This window comes from Cinclus cinclus, chromosome 8 (genome assembly GCF_963662255.1).
Source record: "Cinclus cinclus chromosome 8, bCinCin1.1, whole genome shotgun sequence".
Taxonomy (NCBI): Eukaryota; Metazoa; Chordata; class Aves; order Passeriformes; family Cinclidae; genus Cinclus; species Cinclus cinclus.
In genome coordinates this window covers 3,039,449-3,057,274 of record NC_085053.1, presented here as the reverse complement: position 1 = coordinate 3,057,274, position 17,826 = coordinate 3,039,449, and the positions used below count along the sequence as shown (strand labels likewise).

The 17,826-nt window shown below is 43.2% G+C and overlaps 1 protein-coding gene across 1 annotated transcript in view; it reads right to left on the bottom strand.

The window, feature by feature from the left end:
- The window catches only part of ACBD6 (acyl-CoA binding domain containing 6), an 80,903-nt gene that overhangs the window by 35,043 nt on the left and 28,034 nt on the right, over nucleotides 1–17,826 (bottom strand). The window contains exons 5-6 of the mRNA XM_062497409.1: nucleotides 11,048–11,153; nucleotides 4,651–4,740 (exon numbers count right to left, since the gene is read on the bottom strand). Coding sequence (XP_062353393.1) covers nucleotides 4,651–4,740; nucleotides 11,048–11,153 — 196 coding nt within the window. The remainder of the gene's footprint in view (nucleotides 1–4,650; nucleotides 4,741–11,047; nucleotides 11,154–17,826) is intronic.

Below are 17,826 nucleotides of genomic sequence, written 5' to 3'. Positions count from 1 at the left end.
CAACCTGTCTCTGCTGGGTTACTACTGTGATCTGTGGCCCAGCAACTACTTCTAGTACAATTGATTTTCCTTTTTGGCAACCAATAGGTCAGTCAATAATAATGTTGTTTGAAAAGGATTGAGTCATGAGGGAGATGAACCCTCCCTGCGATTTATTATGTTTGTATTGTCTTCATTTGAAAAGGTTTTTTCTTTTTTTTTTTATCCCCAGACAGTGAAGGTATTACAAGAGAATGGCTGCTCCATGTCTCCAGGAACACTCTGATCACCAGTGTTAGGATGCAAATAGAAAAGGGAAGTTAGGAACTAGGAGAAAGCCTGGGGAGGCAACCATGCTCATTCTGTTACTCTAAGTGTTTTTTAAAAAAAAAGGAAAAAAAAAACAATCTAACTCAAAATATGCTGACAAGCACTGCCTCAGTGCATAAATATGACTGAGTAGCCTTGCACGAATTGGTAAAAGATACAAATCCAACACTGGTACTAAAAATCAACCAATGCTCTCTGCAGACAGCACAGACACCAAGTGCTTTTCACCAAAATCACTACTATATAGAAATTAATAAAATAAACCCCACATATACTAGCAACAGATTTCTTAACCTGATGATTTTCAGCTTTGGTCTCAAGTTTCCTTCTCAAACACCTGAAGGGTCCACGTGTGACTACTGAGAACTTGCTGATGAGTGGTTTGAAGTCTTACTGCACTATCTGCACTTTATCAGGGAAGTGAAAAGTGAGGAAATAAAAAATGAAGATCAATTACAGCTTTTTTCATCCTTTTAGTCATAATCACAGAAAAGTTTCAGCACAGAAAGTTACTACTGTAACATTGATAATTGCACAATGATGCGGTTTAAAAATCATAAAATATTTAGAGATATGGTTTAAACTCAGCTGCTCTACCTCATATATACATACACAGCCCTTAATTATCCTGTGTGTCAAGTGACACAGCTCCCTTTACAACTCACAATATTTATGTTAAGACTTCCTCACATGGCCAGATAGGCTTGAAAAGCTTTACAAGCTGAGCTGCTTAGCACCACTCCCAGATAGTTCCCCATACACTCCCAAGGGCATGCCATGAACACATGGATTATTATTCTGGAGTACAGAGTACCCACAAACAAAACAAAATGCAGCCACAGGAAGTCCAGGAGGAAAGTCTGTGGTTTATGTCCCCCAAATACACTAAAGGAGCTCCTCTGAAAGCTGATTGAGCAGCACCTCAGATCCAGGAGGTACTCTCCCCACAGAGGAAAGGGGTTTTCCTTTGTTGCTCATCCTCTGCAAGGAAAATTTGTGTCTTCTTATGTTTTAAAGCTAGAAATGGATATTATAATCATGTTGTGGAGCCCCTTCATAACTCTTAACGTTACTACTGTGTTATGCTTATAATCTTCTACCTTAGCATTACGTTACTGTTATGTTGCTCGTTTATGCAAAGAGTTCCAGTGAAGGAAGCTGTTCTCAGACTGAGCCCCAAGCTCTGGGTATTTCCAGCAGAGCTCCAAAACACCATCTCACCACCCACTTTGACATGGCCCCTGGCAGTGGAGATTTAGGTAATTCAATTACACAAGTGCTGCTTCTCAACAAAGCAGAGCAGCCTGTTGCCTTTCTCTATCCCCTCAATGGCAATTGCTCTACCACCTCTTTTCAAATGTGCTGCTAAGAGCTAATTATGAACAAACAAGGAATTCAGTGGCTGCAGCTTTTCAGTGACAGTGAACCACCCTTTGGGAACTGCTGCACCCCTGTTGAAACAAAAAGCACAGGCATTGGATCACTGCAATCCAGGGTTATTCCCAGAATCAAAATGTGTTTGAGCATGCTACAAGAAGGAGCAGAGCCAGGAGACCTCTCTTCCTGCTCCTAAAGCTGTCTGTTTACCAGCAAAGAGCTGAGAAATAAGTTGACTCTTGCAGACCCTCTTGATCCAGAGACTGCAGTACTTTGACAAGAGATAGTATAAAGGTAACTAAAATAAGGCAGCAAAAAAGTATTAAGGCACATCTACAGGTGCAGTGAACAGGTAAGACTTGCTCCAGGTCACCCAACAGAGCATCACTGTCACTGCTTTCTTAGGGCAGCTAAATCCTTTAGCAAACTGCAAAAGAGCCAAGATGGAAGAACATTTATTTAAAAGGTAATGGAAGAGAGCATAAATCTGTCATGCTGTTTGACTAACTTTTTAGAAGCGTACTAAAACACAGGCAATTAAAAAAAAAATTGGTCAGTAACATTCCTCTCCTTCACTACCTGCTCATAACCCTCATAATCCCTAATTTATTCTTTATCTCTCATGCTGCCTGCATGAAGATGCTGCTGCAAAATTGAACAAGATCGAAGAATTGCTGAAGACCTGGAGAGGCAGGTGGAACTGTGGAGGCAGCTTAGACAGAGATATGAAGGGAACCTTTGCTGGGAGCATGTCACCCTGGAAAAACAGCATCACCCATTCACCAGATATCCCCCACACTGAACCCACTGGTCTTTACAGCCTACACATTAACAGATAGTGCCTTTGGTAATGTGTTATAGCAGGTGCTGCAGTGTTTATGGCCTGTTAGGAAGCCAGAGTTTCTCCCTCTCCCTTTTTCTTGCAGTTGCTCTTAATATTTCTCTTGGTTTTGCTTTGGATGTGAATGTGAATTCTTCTGGGATAAAGGTCAAAATAAAAAAAAAAGGAAAAAAAAGTCAGAAATAAACATTCAGTCACAAAGTCTTGAACTGTTATTGCAATTTATATATGGCTGGGAATAAAAAGGTGTCTGCTTTCTCTGGGAACACACCTACGTGCAAATAGAGACCTTTATGAAAAATTCTTCTTTATTACCTTGGTGGGGAAAAACATATCAAGGATTGATTTTTTTTTTATGGCTATTATTAACCTTTTGTTACTGGCCAAAAATAATCTGGTTGGAAAATGTGCAATGCATCAAAAAGAAAAAATAATTTAACAGAAAATTAATACTCAGGGAAAAAAAAATGATGATTCCCTCATTTGCATTTTCTTCTGAGAGTCAGACTTTACCTCCAAAGGAATGAGAAAAGTGTGAAAAGAGATGTTTCAGAGAGAACCCAGAACCATCTCCTAGGCCACCAGGGCAAAGGGAATGGGCAGGTGCCTGATTCTACTCCTTCCTTCCCAATTTCAATGCAAGCTGTTCCTGTCTGTATCCAACACACCACTCACTGGCTCTGACTGAAAGGAGATGGGCAGGATGTGCAAAGCTCCCCATTTGCACTGGCTTCACTCTATCCCTCTTCTGTGTAAGGAAAAACTCCTATCAAATACATTACAACTGAAACCCTGGAGACCTAAGCACAAACATATATATCTCACCAGTTACTGCAGAGCTGTGCTTCCTCATATCCATCCCACCAGAAATTCTGCCCAGGAAAGGGCAAGATAGACTTTTTACAACAATTTGATGTGTGTGTTAATACCAACACAGTTATCTGTAGCTTGTGAACACTACAGCTTTGCCTACAAACCTTCAAACAGCAGCTCTGCTTCACATTCACCTGTTAAAAATTCCTGAAGCATTTACTAAAGGCTGTTCAGGTCTCACCAGTAAGAGCTCAAAGATTCATCAGCAAAGATGTATCTAAGTCCAAACTGGGAAGGAGAGCAGAGCCAAAAAGTGCCACGATGGTAAAGAGCAGTCAATCATAATCTGACAGAAATATGTTGGATATTATTTCAATTTCAATTATTTCTGAATATGATCACATTTACACAGGCCAGCCCTTAATTACAACAAGCTGACAGAACTGGGAGTGTTGACTCGGGTGCACTGGCAGACCCTGGGTGGCTGGCTGGAAGAAACCACTTGCAAAGTGGTTGCTGAAACAGTTTAGGTCAAAACCTGGTGTATTCAGATACCCTAAATTAGCTGGTGCTAGCTAAGCTCAGACATGGGCTGCAAACTTCAGTGGCTCAAAATTCTGTTATTTTTCCCAGGTTACCTTTTTTTTTGGATGTTCTTATAAGAGAATCCCAGAATGGTTTGGGTTGAAAAGGATGCTAGAGATCATCTAGTTCTAAACCCCTGCTATGGGCAGCAACACCTTCCACTAGATCAGGCTCCTCCAAACTCTGTCCAACCTGGCCATGACCATTTCCAGGGATGAAGCAGCCACAGCTTCTCTGGACAACCTGTGCCAGGTCCTCACCACCCTCATAGGGAATAATTTTTTTTTGCCTAATATCTAATCTAAACCTACTCTTTTTCAGTTTAAGTCATTCCCCCTTGTCCTGTCACTACATGATCTTGTAAACGGTCTCTCTCTGTCTTGTAGATACTGGAAGGCTGCAATTAGGTCACCCTGAAACCTTCTCTTTCCCAAGCTGAACCAATTCCACTTCTCCCAGCCTCATAGGAGAGGTGCTCCATCCCTCTGATCAACTTTGTGGCCTCCTCTAGACTTGCTCCAAGAAGTCCATGTCCTTCCTGTGCTGGGGCCCCAGACTGGGTACAGCACTGCAGGTGGGGTCTCACCAGAATGGAGCAGCTTTTCTGTGACACGTACCCTGAGAGAACTTGCTGTGGAATTTTGGAAGAATTCAGTTTCATGGAAACATTTGGTCAAGAGGCTGTACAACACATCTATCCAATTTACCTCTGTGTTCCCTCTTACCTGGATGTTCACATCAGCAGCATTCTGTAACAGAACTGAGACCAGCTCCTTGTGTCCTCTGTCACATGCCCAGTGGAGCAGAGCCCGGCCCTGGAACAGCCAGGAGAAAATTAACAAAGCCAAGCAAAAAAAAAAAAAAAAAACAACTCCATGGAGTTAACACAAAATTAACACAGCCTTTAAAAAAAATACAAAATATTACTAGTATGCCACTTACTATTACTGGTGATTTGGACTTAAATAATAATGCCAGAAATGTCAAAAGTGACACACAGTTCAATTTTTCATTGATTTGGCACCAAACCCACAAGCCAGCAAAAAATTTAAAGGGGAAAAGCAGAAAATGCAGGAGCCAGACCATTATTTGTTCTCCTATACAGATTTAGGATTTTGACACCTCTGACTTTTCTGGGAGCAATGATTTACACAACAAGTGTAGGATATTCAGTGCTGCCTAAGTCACCTGGTTACCAAGTCCCTAAAAGCTCATTCCTCACTGAAACACTCAACCCACAGGTCCTGCCTCTGCTGGAAGAGAAGACTAAAACTGGGTGTCTGGGCAGGCACCCCTCACTGTCCTCTTCTGGGCAGGCTGCTGCATTCATAACTCCAGCACCTCCCAAACCTTCGGAGTTTTTTTCCTATCCCCTTTCTACAGGTGTCTGCCACCATGGGATGGGATGTAATGAAAGTTCAGATCTTTCTGCATGCCCAAGGGCATGGGAAGTGGCTTAGGATACCTGAGAAAGGTAACTTAGAGTAGTTTGAGATAGTAAACAAAGAAGAAAACCTTCTACACACACTTAGCAAATTAGCCTTAATGTTCTACCAGTCTCTGGTGATTTAGGACAGCACACAGCACACTTGTAGGGGATTTCAGGACATCATCCTGCAGATAACCAGGAATCACCTCGCTCAAGCTGTGACACCAGCAGACTGACCTGTGTTTTTCAATTATGGAAAACAGTCACAGACCCTCATGGAAGAAATAATTTAAATTAGCCCATGCCTGGTTATAAATCTCTTGACAAAGCAGTGGGGAACAAGGTGAGCAACTCATTTATCTGCTAATGGGAACTGTGAGCCAAATTTTTCCTGGCCATGGTGCCAGAAAGCAGGAGGGGCAGAAGATACCTGTGACCAAAGCTCACACTGCTTCTGCTGGATATTCCTGGGCAGGGCAGCAGAGGTAGAACATGATTTTAAGTCAGGAAATTCACACTTTTTGACCCAGCGAGTAATTAATTTTTGTAACGTGTAATTTTAATGTTACACTAATTAACCTTGCATTAGAATGAATTTTCTGACAGTGACTTTCTGTGGAAGCACTGATGACATCCACAGGCCATTTAATGATTCATATTCTTGCACTCAACATCCCTATCAAAGTCCACAAGGGGGAAAGAGTACAGCTTAAAACAAATGGTAAATATGGAGAGATCTTTAATTCATGTTTAGCATCCTTAAGTCATTTCTGGACTGGCAATTACTTAAGACTTAGGATTTCAGTTGGACAAATACCAACTTTTTTCAAGCCACAGATGTTTATCTCAAAAGGAAGAGGCACATCTGCAATATGCACAATAGCAATAAATACTTCAACAGATTATTTCAGTGTCTTGTTATATGTGTAGGGGAATAATATTGCAATTATTCAAATGTATTGTACAGCTGCATGGCAAAATAAAAGCACTTCCATCCTTTATATCAAAATTCATGCTACAGATTAGGGGCTAAAACATGTTGGTTTGCATTTGCCTCTGGACAAGGAGAATCTCATTTTATTGGTGCTGAACTTGACTGAGACCAATAAAGGAAAACCAACAGCAAATTGTGAGAGCTCAGGGGTCCCACAGCACTGTGCAACTGGTCCTGCCCATGACACTGGCAGGCTGGTTCTGCTACACATGGTGCCTTTTGAACAAGACAAAACCATGAAGCCTGATCATCTACAGTCATTAAAAATCTCCTTGTGCAATTTGCAGGAGTATGGATTTCAAGTCCGGGGCCAATTCCACTTTGGGTAATTACACTCTGCTTACCTATATATTTTCTCTGCAACTCTAAATGGATGCAATATTTTCTAATTAGTGCCTTAAATGGTTCTGCATTGTAATTGTGCACTATTAAACAGCTGACACGTTCCACCCTTGACATGGAGTGCAAGGGGCTTTGGAGACCTTCTGTGCAAGAGCAAACCAGGAGATGTGGAAGGAAAAATACCTCCAGAAGAACCTAAACCTACTTATTGCATAACAAAAAGCATTACTACAAATTTGTTATTTAAAATGGTTGGACTTGATGATCTTAGAGGTCTTTTTCAACCTTAATGGCTCTATGGAAACTAGATATTATTCACAATTATTTGTGAATTATTATTTGTAGAGCATCAGGCATGTTAACAACAGTCAGCAGCTCTAGCTAACATACTCACACAGATATACAGCCACAAAATCCACTTGTTTCCCATGCCTTTCTTAAAATAAAAGTTAGTGATAAGACAAGCTTAAACTGAATGTACAGTCCCAGTCTTTGTATAGTGGGGATATCACCTCTGCATGCTTTAAAGAGAAAAACTCTTCAGTCTGCACAGCTGCTGCTTTATATCAGCATATAGAAGTGTGTTTAAATAACATGCCAGAAATTTTAAGGGCTGCAGACTGAGCTTTCCCAAAACAATTCCCACATGACTATTTCATTAAGCAGTGAGAGACTCAAATCAACATGAATAATTTCACGTAGGAAAGCGCTGCAGCAGTGAGGTCTTGACTAAATGCAGTAAAACATCAAGGTACTCCCTCCCTGCAATTCAAACACAACAGTTGTTGCAGAAGTTACTCAAGAGGATGCATTTCCCCCCCCCCACCTCTGAAGTATTTAATAAAAAAAAAAGCATAAAAATAGCCCCAGTACACTAACCCTGCCTCTTAAATCTTCTGTGCTTTGCTTGGCTAACTGCTGCCAGCTTGGCCAGCTTCTGCAGCTGTTTCTCAAGCCAACAGCACATCAATTTTGCTCAGCTCCAAGTCACAGGGTGTTCACAAACAAAGCACAGGACAGGGATTTGTCTCCCATACACCGAGTCTGCAGACAAATGGATGGGAATGATTTTCACATCCATTAGCCCGAGCAGAGAAAAGGGAGAACAAAGCCAAACCGAATGGATGTGCTACAGTATAGAGCTACACTTCCAGGCATGATGTTTGCAGCTGTAATGGCTGGATAGCAATGAGCCACTCTAACTTGTGGCAAGTGTTCTACAAGCAGCAATTAAGAAAAGACAGATATCCACAGAATTGCTGCATCCCCCTGTGACAGCAGAAACAGTGAATGGAAGGGTTGTTGTTACAATTACACAGGTAAACTTGACTTGGAAGTCAATCACTTTCAGAGCTCTGAAACATTTGCTGAAGCTTTTCTAATGGGAGAAAAGCTAGAAATCCAGAAGTATGTGACCCTTCCTCAAATCCATTTTCCCCCACGTCCTTTCCTTGACAAGCTGGCACCAGTTTGGCACTTGCTGTCTCAAGAGCACAAGGATCAGGGACTAAGTGAGCATCCTGTCAGATGCCTTTCACTAAAGTTTTGGCACGGGCTTAAACACTGCACACAGGTAACATGTTTGTTTACTGGGATTTATAAAACAATTAAAAAAAATTATCTAGCTACGACCTCCACAGCCCTTGGCACAAATTACAAAAGCAACTCATCTCTGCCTTTGAGCAGCCCTTGGTTTGTTAGAAGTTGAAGAAATACTATTTTCAAAAAGGCAGCAAAGTAAGCCACACTCCCAGGATGTGCCTGGGGTGACTTCACAGCCACAGTCCCTATCTAATTCCATTAGTCCTGCTGACATACACAAGGAAAACAGTTTGCTTTAGTCTGTGCTACTTCTTCTAAGTGAATGCAAGTGATTCTGTTGAACTCTGGGCAATTTAGATACAGTAAATGGAAGCTTGTACATGATTACTGTCATTAGGTTCTTTGTTTAATTCTAAATTGAAGTTTATCATATCCAAACTGTTAGCAAGTATGCTGGCTTGAATGCTCCACATGTAGAGCTTTACTCGTTCTGGGGAGAAGGCCACTTTCCCAGTACATCTTTCTAAACCCCAGAATCTTCTGCAGCCCTTTCTGAAATACTTTTCCTTTGACTAAACTGGCTCATCCCCACTTTACATTTTTATTCTTGATTTCTTTTCTCCTTTCACTGACTTCTTCCAGGTTTGCACAAAATGGGGGGGATACAATTAGATGGAGTACTACCATATCACGCAAAAATAAAATCTGAACACCCTACAACCCCAGCCAAGTCTTCATTGTCCAAAGAAAGGCTGAGCTGAGCGTCTTTGCAGCTTAGAACAAGCCCATTTGGTGTTTCAGTAGATTTTGCTTCATAAGAAGTTAACTCTTTGTATGCACCCTGGTGACATTTTAAATTTATAGGCATTTAAATCAAAGGATTGATAGTGTGAATTATGTCCAGAGGTCAGGTGAGGCAGCTTTTGCATTTGGCAGGATGTATTTACACAGTAACACTAGAATAGTTAATAAAAATGACAAGATTATGCTTTCATACACTTCATGAAAGGCTCAGTCTGGGTTATCTCTAGTCTAAAATGGGTTCTAAAACTTCAATCAACCTGCATGTTATTGGAAATAAGTCACTTCCCAGACTGGGAACACATTTTGATACCAAACAACACTGGCAACACTTTCAGCTCCCTAACATATAATGAAACAATTATTTCTTTCAGATTCTTCCTTTTGCTATGTTACTTTTTGTTTTTTTGAGCATTTGTTGGGGTAAACCAAAATTGTTGAAGCTGTGAGAATTTAATCTATGGGAGAATTTTGCCCTAGTGGGAATCCTCTCACAAGATCTTCACAGGTAGGCAGATGTTTTTGGCTCCTGCCTGTGCTGAAGTAACCCCATACTCAGCAACAGCCATGTGCTAATATCCATCAGTTAGAAATATGACTTCTTTTAAATCAGGGACTCATGGATAATTCCCAAAGAGGATGTAATCTGGTAGTTTTTAGTAGTTTAGATACTTCAGCTTCCACAAAATACTGTGATTTTTTTTTTAAACAGTATTTCTTTGGCTGAAAACAGACACATTTGTTACTTGAACAGAAAGAAAATACAAGCTTCTGAACACTGCTAGCTACAAAAGAGTACCTTGCCAGTGGAAACAGAGCAATGCTAACATGCACTTCTTGCAAGCATGCGATCCTTAAAAATGAGCTTTTATTAATTAACAGACTCCAGCTGTATTTTCTGTGGGACTGCCCTGGACATCTCCTTCTGTAACCTGTGATCTGCAGAAGGAGGATGGAGCCCAGAAACAGCACTGGTGTAGCAACTGTGTGGCACATGACAGTTTCAGTTCATTGAATTTATGATGTGAAATTCCAACCCCGATTGTGAACACCCGCCCTCTTCTCCTCTGAAAATTAATTCACACGAATTCCTGATTAATAATAAAAGGCCCTGCCATCAGCATTCAGAGCCCCAGCCGGGGCTGTCATGGCTCAGAGGGCAGAAATCTGCTTAGAGCTACAGGAGAACCCAACTGAATTTGTGGCGTCTCAGTCTATGAATGCCTAAGCACTTCATCTGTTCACCAAAACACAATGTGCTGGAAGGAGCTGTGCTCAGGCTGGACCAGGGGCAGGGCTAGGTGGCAGTGTACAAACAGGGAAACCAAGGTGACACACCTGGTACAGCCATAACTCCTGAAGGATCAACAGGAAACTGCCCCTACCAGGTGTTTAGTCTTACCAAAAAACAGGATGAAGCCAATTCATAGTTTCAGACTGTTTTTTTTTTTTTTTTCTTGGGGTTTCTGGCAATGCCTGTATTACCTCCCTGTGGGGAAATGGTGTTTTGCATTTGATGAACAGAGAAAGGCTGGACAATGTCACTGTTTTTCTGAAGCTGGAAAGCCAGTGTCACTGATTTCCCCTCCATGTGAGAATAATGAAAAGTTTGTGGCATGTCAGAAATCCTCCTTCAATCTGAACAGACTTCATGGGTCAAAAAAACCTGTTTTCCTCACTTCCTACTTCTGTTTGACCACATTTAGTGTACAAAATGAGGAAAGAGAGGTATTCAGAAGATTTTACTCTGCAAATGGCTGCTGGTATTGCTGAAAATAACACAGAAACTAAGTTTCTAATCTGACATGCTACAGCCTGACAGACATCCTCACTACCAGAAATCCAATGGAAAGCTGTTTCCAAACAGATTATCCTGTCTCAACGACCAAGTGTTTGTCCAACTGATGCAGCACTGTGTTATAACAATCCCAACCATGGAATTTTAAACAGGAGTAGCAGGGAATTAATACACAAAACAGAGAAAAGATTGATGGTCCTTATCTTTTCTTCATACCTCCTCATCTGTGACATTCACATCCACTTTTTTTGATTGAATGGCTTTGGTTACATAGTCAATGTTGTTTTCTCTGCAGTAATCGAAAATGTTCTTGTCCTCTTCCCTATTCAGGAAACAAAAGCAAAAGAAGCACCACGTTACTGCACAACAAAGGCCACATGCACATTATATGCTCTAACTTTGTTACAGACATTTCAGTGCTGTCATTGGATCAAAACAGGCATCTAGTATTGCACATGCAGAATAATATGCTTTTCCCCACCCCCCTCTAAGTTAGAAAGCAGAAGATCCTGCTTCCTAGAAAAAGAAAGACTGTTTTTAACAGTATTATGTTCGGACAAATGTCAGTTTATTCCTGTGAAGTGGCAAAAGAAATGCATGAAGTTATCTAGAAAAATCTATGTTTGAGTTCTGGTATAAATCACTGCAATCCCACAGAAGAGAAAAGGCTAAAGCTGCTCTTCTTGTAAGAGTCACTCTGGGTCACACCTAAGCTCCATCCAATGCCATCCACCCTGGACAGAGGCCACTAACGTGGCTCGGAGAAAACAGCAGGACAAACAGGACACTTGCAAATCTGTCCCTGGCTAAACACATGTTGGATCCTGGATACAACATCAGCATGTGCTCACTTAGAACTGCCTGCCAGCAGGAAGATCAAGTGATGGTGTCACAAGTGCCCGAGTCACACCTACAGCTCCTCTTACAGCTAAAAGCAATAGTCTGGCTTCAGGCACAGTATTAACTTCCATCCTTACATGCCAAACAAACAGAACCTCCAGCCCTCACTGATTCTTATAAGAATAATACCTTTAGGTGTAAGTACAGTAATACCACTGTGCCACTAGCAGGGAATAAAGAAAAGAGGCCATTGGTTTTCCAGAAGCAAGCCAAAAGCCCACATAATCCTCTCTCTTTCTAGTTTCCAGATGAAAACCATGGTTCAAATGAGCCCATCAGCATTGCTATGGGACTTGGCAAGCTTCATAAGAGTTAAACACAGAGTCATTGCCTCACATGATATCCCCAGTTTTAAACCACCTTAATTAAAGACCTTCTGGATGTTCAATAGAACTCAGACTGACAGCCCCAGTTACTCAGAGAAAAGGGAGCTTGCTGGAGCTTGTCACACCCAGTAAGGAGGTCAGTCTGCTGTGGGCAGGAGAAATGCAACAGGGAAATTTGAGAACCCATCCCCTGGTGCTAGAAGGTAACAGCACTTCTGTTCATCTGCATTGCTCTTGAACTCAAAGGCTGAAGAACGCCAGGAAGGAAAAGTAAAATTGAGATAACATCTGCATCTCTGAGCAATGGCTTACAAACAAAAAGTGATACTCTTCAACCTGTAGTCCTCCAAAAATGAAATGCCAGCAAGGCTATTTCCTCTGCTCCCATGAGGGCAGGCAGAGCGCCACGACCCAACTTTGACTTTGTCTTTTATTGTTACACATCTGGCTTACAGAGTTACACTCTGATGCTTCAGACCTCAAGCATCTGTGTCCAGCCATGGTGCCAGAAAAAGGTGGGGAAAAGCACTGATACTTACTCCAGTGGCAGATCACTGCTTTCTCTCACCTTGCTCCCTCAGCAGCACTGTTCTCCAGCACATCACCCCTGCTCTTTGTACACAGGCAGTCCCTGCAGAGACACCTGAGCTGCACCTTTCTAGTGAAGAGCTATGACCCACACAGGATTTCACACTCTGTGTTTAGGCCTATGGACATTACAGGAGGCTCCCAGTTTCTTGACCAGTTTGTCATGAACTCATTCGTTGGAGGTCTTGCCTGCTCGCTACACCCAAGCTCCTGGGAAACAGATCACTGCATACTTTAAATGCAATTACTTTGAATTACAGGGGGAAAAGAATCTCACAGCAGGATTAGAAAAGGTAAAAGCTTATACTGCTTGAGATGGAGGTTGACAGGCTCATGATGGAGGTCACAAGACATGCCTGCCCCTGCTAACAAGGGCTGATGTGATATGCTGGGAAGTCCCTCCAGTCCTGCCTTGTTAGTCCAACCTCTCCAACACAGCCCTGGCTGCTAACAGAAGCCTTTTGGGAGAAGCTGCTTTTCAGACAATGCTGTACAGGAACTTGGTTACCCACTGCACAGCCACACCTCCCTCATTTATTACAGATTGCTCTTTCTTCCATAACAGCAAAGCAAACCCCGGTCCCTTCTCACTAGAGATGCCCACAACCATCCCCAGTTACTCCTGGGTGATTTTCCATGTCACAGCCATAAGCTCAGGCTGTGCCCTTCTCTCCCTGGCAGTGATGCCACCTGGTCATTGCACATACTGCAGAGCCCTGACAAACCTCATAGAGCAGCACCAGAGGCACCAGCAGGGATGTGGCAGCCATAAAGCATCTGACTGTGCCCCACAGGGAGCATCTGCAGGGTCGGTGCCAGCAGAGAGGGCACAGCAACCCTAACCTACCACAACCAGTCCATGTTCCCACCACAGCCTCCAGACACGACTTTTAAAGTCTTTTCCTGAGGACATTACTGTCTGTAAGGGGAAAATGACCTGACACAGCTATTTGGATATAATTTAGTTTTCTGGAATAGCCAACCCTGCAAATGCTCTATATATCCCCATTCCAAAAAAACACTTTTCTTTCAGAAGTCTCCACAATGGAATTAATCCAGAATACCAATTTCCCCACCTGAAAATAAGGTTTCGGGAAATTTCGTTCTTCTACTCTGCATTCATTTCCCAATCTTTTACCCACTCCTTTGCTCCTGATGCCCTCCTTAAAAAAAAAAAAAGTATATATTATATACAACTTTTCTATAAATATTAACAAAGAGGAACAAGCCCTTTCGGGTCACAATGAGAACATTTTACCTACAAAGCAGCCGTAGGAAGCCACACTCCAGGTATTTAAAACAATCTGATCCAGTTAAAACCAGAAAGGGAAACTGAGGAAAGAGCTCAGAGGAGTTAAACCCACAGTTTTGGAGGGACCAATAATACAGAAGAAATTCTTCTTGAATGGTGTGAACAGAATAACAAGTTACTGTTATTTGCTGACTCTGCACTGAAAACCACACAGTACAAATAAGAAACAGAGCTTGAAAACTTGGCAACTTGGTTTTTATCCCTTCCTTTATTTTACATGTGTGTATGCATATATAATAATACTTCCACCGTAGTAGGTACAGGAAAACAAAAAGGATGCAATGATTTTATCGGACCTGTTCGTAGCAGGAATTTGCACTCCTCATAAAAACTGGCAAGAGTCAGCAGCAAGGCCCAGAAACTGATAGAAGCAGGCAAAAAGCAGACAGAAACATGTGAAAAATACAAAAGTGACAGTGCAAAGACATGATCAGATGATGCTATGGGGGAGAGAACCCATAGCATTTCCATCAGTATTTTCAGAAAAATCTCAATTCATATAAAAAACACAGTATTAAGGACATCTTCAGGTGGGAAATACCACGAAACTCAACCTAATGGAGATGTGAACAATAACGCAAAACCTGTAGCTAAATGAAGACTTGGATGCAATTTTCTTTCCATGTCAGATTGTTGAGATAAAAAGGAGTCTTCAAGTCAGCAAGCACTTGACTGCTAGTAAAGGCAGGTAGTTTTTATATCTATTTCCTGAGGATGCCCAGAGGGTTCCTCTTCTCCTTTGCTGATGGCTCCCAAAGCTATTTCCTTGTGCTCTACCCCATCCCCAGTAAGAGACAGTAATTCTGATTTAAAGATGAGTTGAAGCATACCTGTTGCCTGCAAGTAACACATGAGGAGCCTTTTCTGTCCTTGAATAAAAGGATTTGGAAGAACTTAAACCAAGTCATCTCTCCCCAGGCTTAGAAGGCTTTGCAAGCCTTCTCCATAGGCTTCTCCAAAAAAACCTGCATTGAGCCAACAGGTTTAAAACAGCTCATGGAAAAGATCTGCTGCCAACTTATCATTTCCTTCTTATGTGGAGTGCTGTAAAACTCCTTGCTTTCTAAACAGCACCAAGGCTGCCACTAAAAAGGGCAAAGAAGAGATTTGAAATTCACGTTATTTTACCCTTGCGCAGAGAATACCCTCCAGGTTTGCCCTGTCCCCTTCCTTCCTCCCCCTCCGCAGATTACCTCCAACGCAAAGCTCAGGGCAGAGTGCTGAGACCAGGTTCTACTTTGAGCATCCTCTCCCCTTTTCCTGGGGCTGGTCCAAGGCACATCCCAGTGGATTTGCTGTGGAGTGGCCCCGGGTGCTGCTAACAGGTGGCTTTGCCCGTGTGCTTGGCACGGCGCTGCGGAGCGAGCGGCACCGCGGCGGAGCGGAACGGGACGCGTGCAGGGAACCGAGAGGCACTCACTGTTTATGTCAAGGCCCTCGGCCCCCCAAGGGACCCATTTTCACATAATCTATAATTATCTCTTCGCTTTAATCGCCTCGTCACTTCGGAGGCTCTCCTGGGCACAGGAAGAGGAAAAGCTCATTAACTGAACCTTTTCTCCTCTCTCCAGCCACCCATAGCTTTTAATTGCTTGGTGTTGTTATTATCTATCAGTGCAACTGGGATCATTTTCATAAGAAAGGGTGGTGCGAGGGAGGGAGGCAGGAGCAGGTCCCTGAGGTACGCTCCACAGACAAACCTTTGCTTTCTCAATTATTTATGCCAGCTGAGGTTTTACAAGCTGAATAAATCCATAACTCAAGTTTATTTTGAGCCGGCAGGCCGTCCCGAGGGAAGTGTTGCCCACTTGCCGGCACACTCGTGTGCCATCCCTCCGAGAGCCACCGGGACATGGCGGGACATGTGTCATCCAATTCCCCACCCACCGCGCACACTTCGGCGCAGCAGTGGCAGAGGAGGCGGCCGGGAAAACGCCAAGTGGGAGATCCACCACAGAAGGATGCGATCTCCAAAGGGAAGGCACAACAAAGCAAAGCCCCAAAGGTCACTGCTCAGGGGGCCAGGAAAAAGGGGGGAAGGCAATAAACTTGGCAATCATCTTGAAGTCAAGAGATTGGTCCGCTGAACATCGCCGCGAGAGCACCCCTTTCTAAGCAACACCGACCTGAAAAACCCCAAGTCCCAGCTGCCAGGACCTGCAGGTGTTTTGCCTGAGCACACCGTGGGCTGCCTGGGCTCCACAGAACCGGGAAAGCTCTTCCACAGGGATTGCACAGCCCAGCACTTAAGTGAGTGACACATCTGTGGCACAGCCACCCACACGCACAACACCAGCCCGTAATTCCCAACACGGATGCCACACGACTCTGAAGTTCTACACTCATTTCCAGTGCTGGTGCTCCCAAAAGTAGGGCTAGAGGGAGACGACAAAACCCCAACCCCGCTCATCCCCAAAGCTGTCGCTGCTCTGAAGCAACATCCTTGCAATGGATGCTGGAAGCAGCTCTTTAAAATTCAGCAGCCTGTGTGCCTGACCACATGCAGCGACCTCTGGTATTTTCTGCCAAAACAGTTCATTTGTCTCACACAACAACTAATCAATTCCCAGGGCCATCCATCACGGGGGCTCGCACGAGCCGGCCCGGCAGCGGGACCAGATGGCGGCTGCGTTAGTGGGATTAATACAATTCTGATGGATTGCACAGCATCAGGCAGGTCCTGCACACCAGGGGTGCCCGCTCCGCACCCACGTCCTAAACGTTGCCCCACTCATATTTGGGGTTGCTCTCAAATATCTGGGGAAGGGTGGTAGCTTCGATCAGAAAAGGGACTTCTCAGCATCGCTCCGGTTGGAAGAAGTGTAAAACACAGCTCAGGGAGGCCTCTGTGCTGACTGGCAGATGTCATTCCCATCCTGGCATGCCAAGGCCTGAGGAAGCAGCTCGTGGCAGAGTGCAGGAGGGCTCCTGCAGTGGAAGTGGAAAGGGACACGGACATTTGGCAGTGTTATTTCTCATTCTCCACCTGCCAAATCAATGTATTTGTTTCCTGAAAACACTTATAAACTGCCTGCTCCTTGAACCCGGCTTTAAAAAAATACTGAAAAATGAAGCTGGATTTCCAAGGCTATGGTATTTTTGGCGTATCTCTCCGACTGTGTCTTGGATGAGATTTATACTGGTAACACATCAGTCAACCTCAGATCACTGGTCATTTCTCAGGTTTGGGAAACTCCAATTATAGTGCTTTGATCATGAAAGAGCTCCACTGCTACTGCTTTGATCTGGTTAATAAGACCAGAAAAGGGACATAAAGCTTCATGTAGCAGTAAAAAAAACCCAAACAAACCACCACTATTCCCAGCCTGAAATCATTGATAATTTCTAAGTTTTTCCTTCCAAGGGAACCTCCAAGTCCCATCATCAGTCACCAGCATGCAGGAGTTTTATGCAATGCCCGAGGAGAGATAAGTGATTTGCAGAGAAACCCAGAGGCAGAGCACTATGCTAATACATCCTGCAACTGCTCCCCATTACTCACTGGGGGTACTCAAGCTCTTTATTGCCAGGGTTTATTAATGACTCCTAATTGATGACCAGTGACCAGTACCCCAAAGTAAATAACTGCTACGCCTCATTAGCTCAAGAGACCTTCTTCTGATTTGAGGGCTGATCTATGAACACACAAATTGCACTGATTAAACCGAATCTCCTTCTAAATTGATTTAATTAGATTGGTATAACCTGTTTCTGTGGATGCTCTTGAATTTATTTGGAATCAGTGCAATGTACTGTGAGCCAGACTGACCATTTTTCTATCTTGTTCTCAATTAGAAACATTTGAGATAATTAGTGATAAGGAAAAAAATCGGCCCTGGCACCACCTGAGTTCCTCCTACTGCTGATCC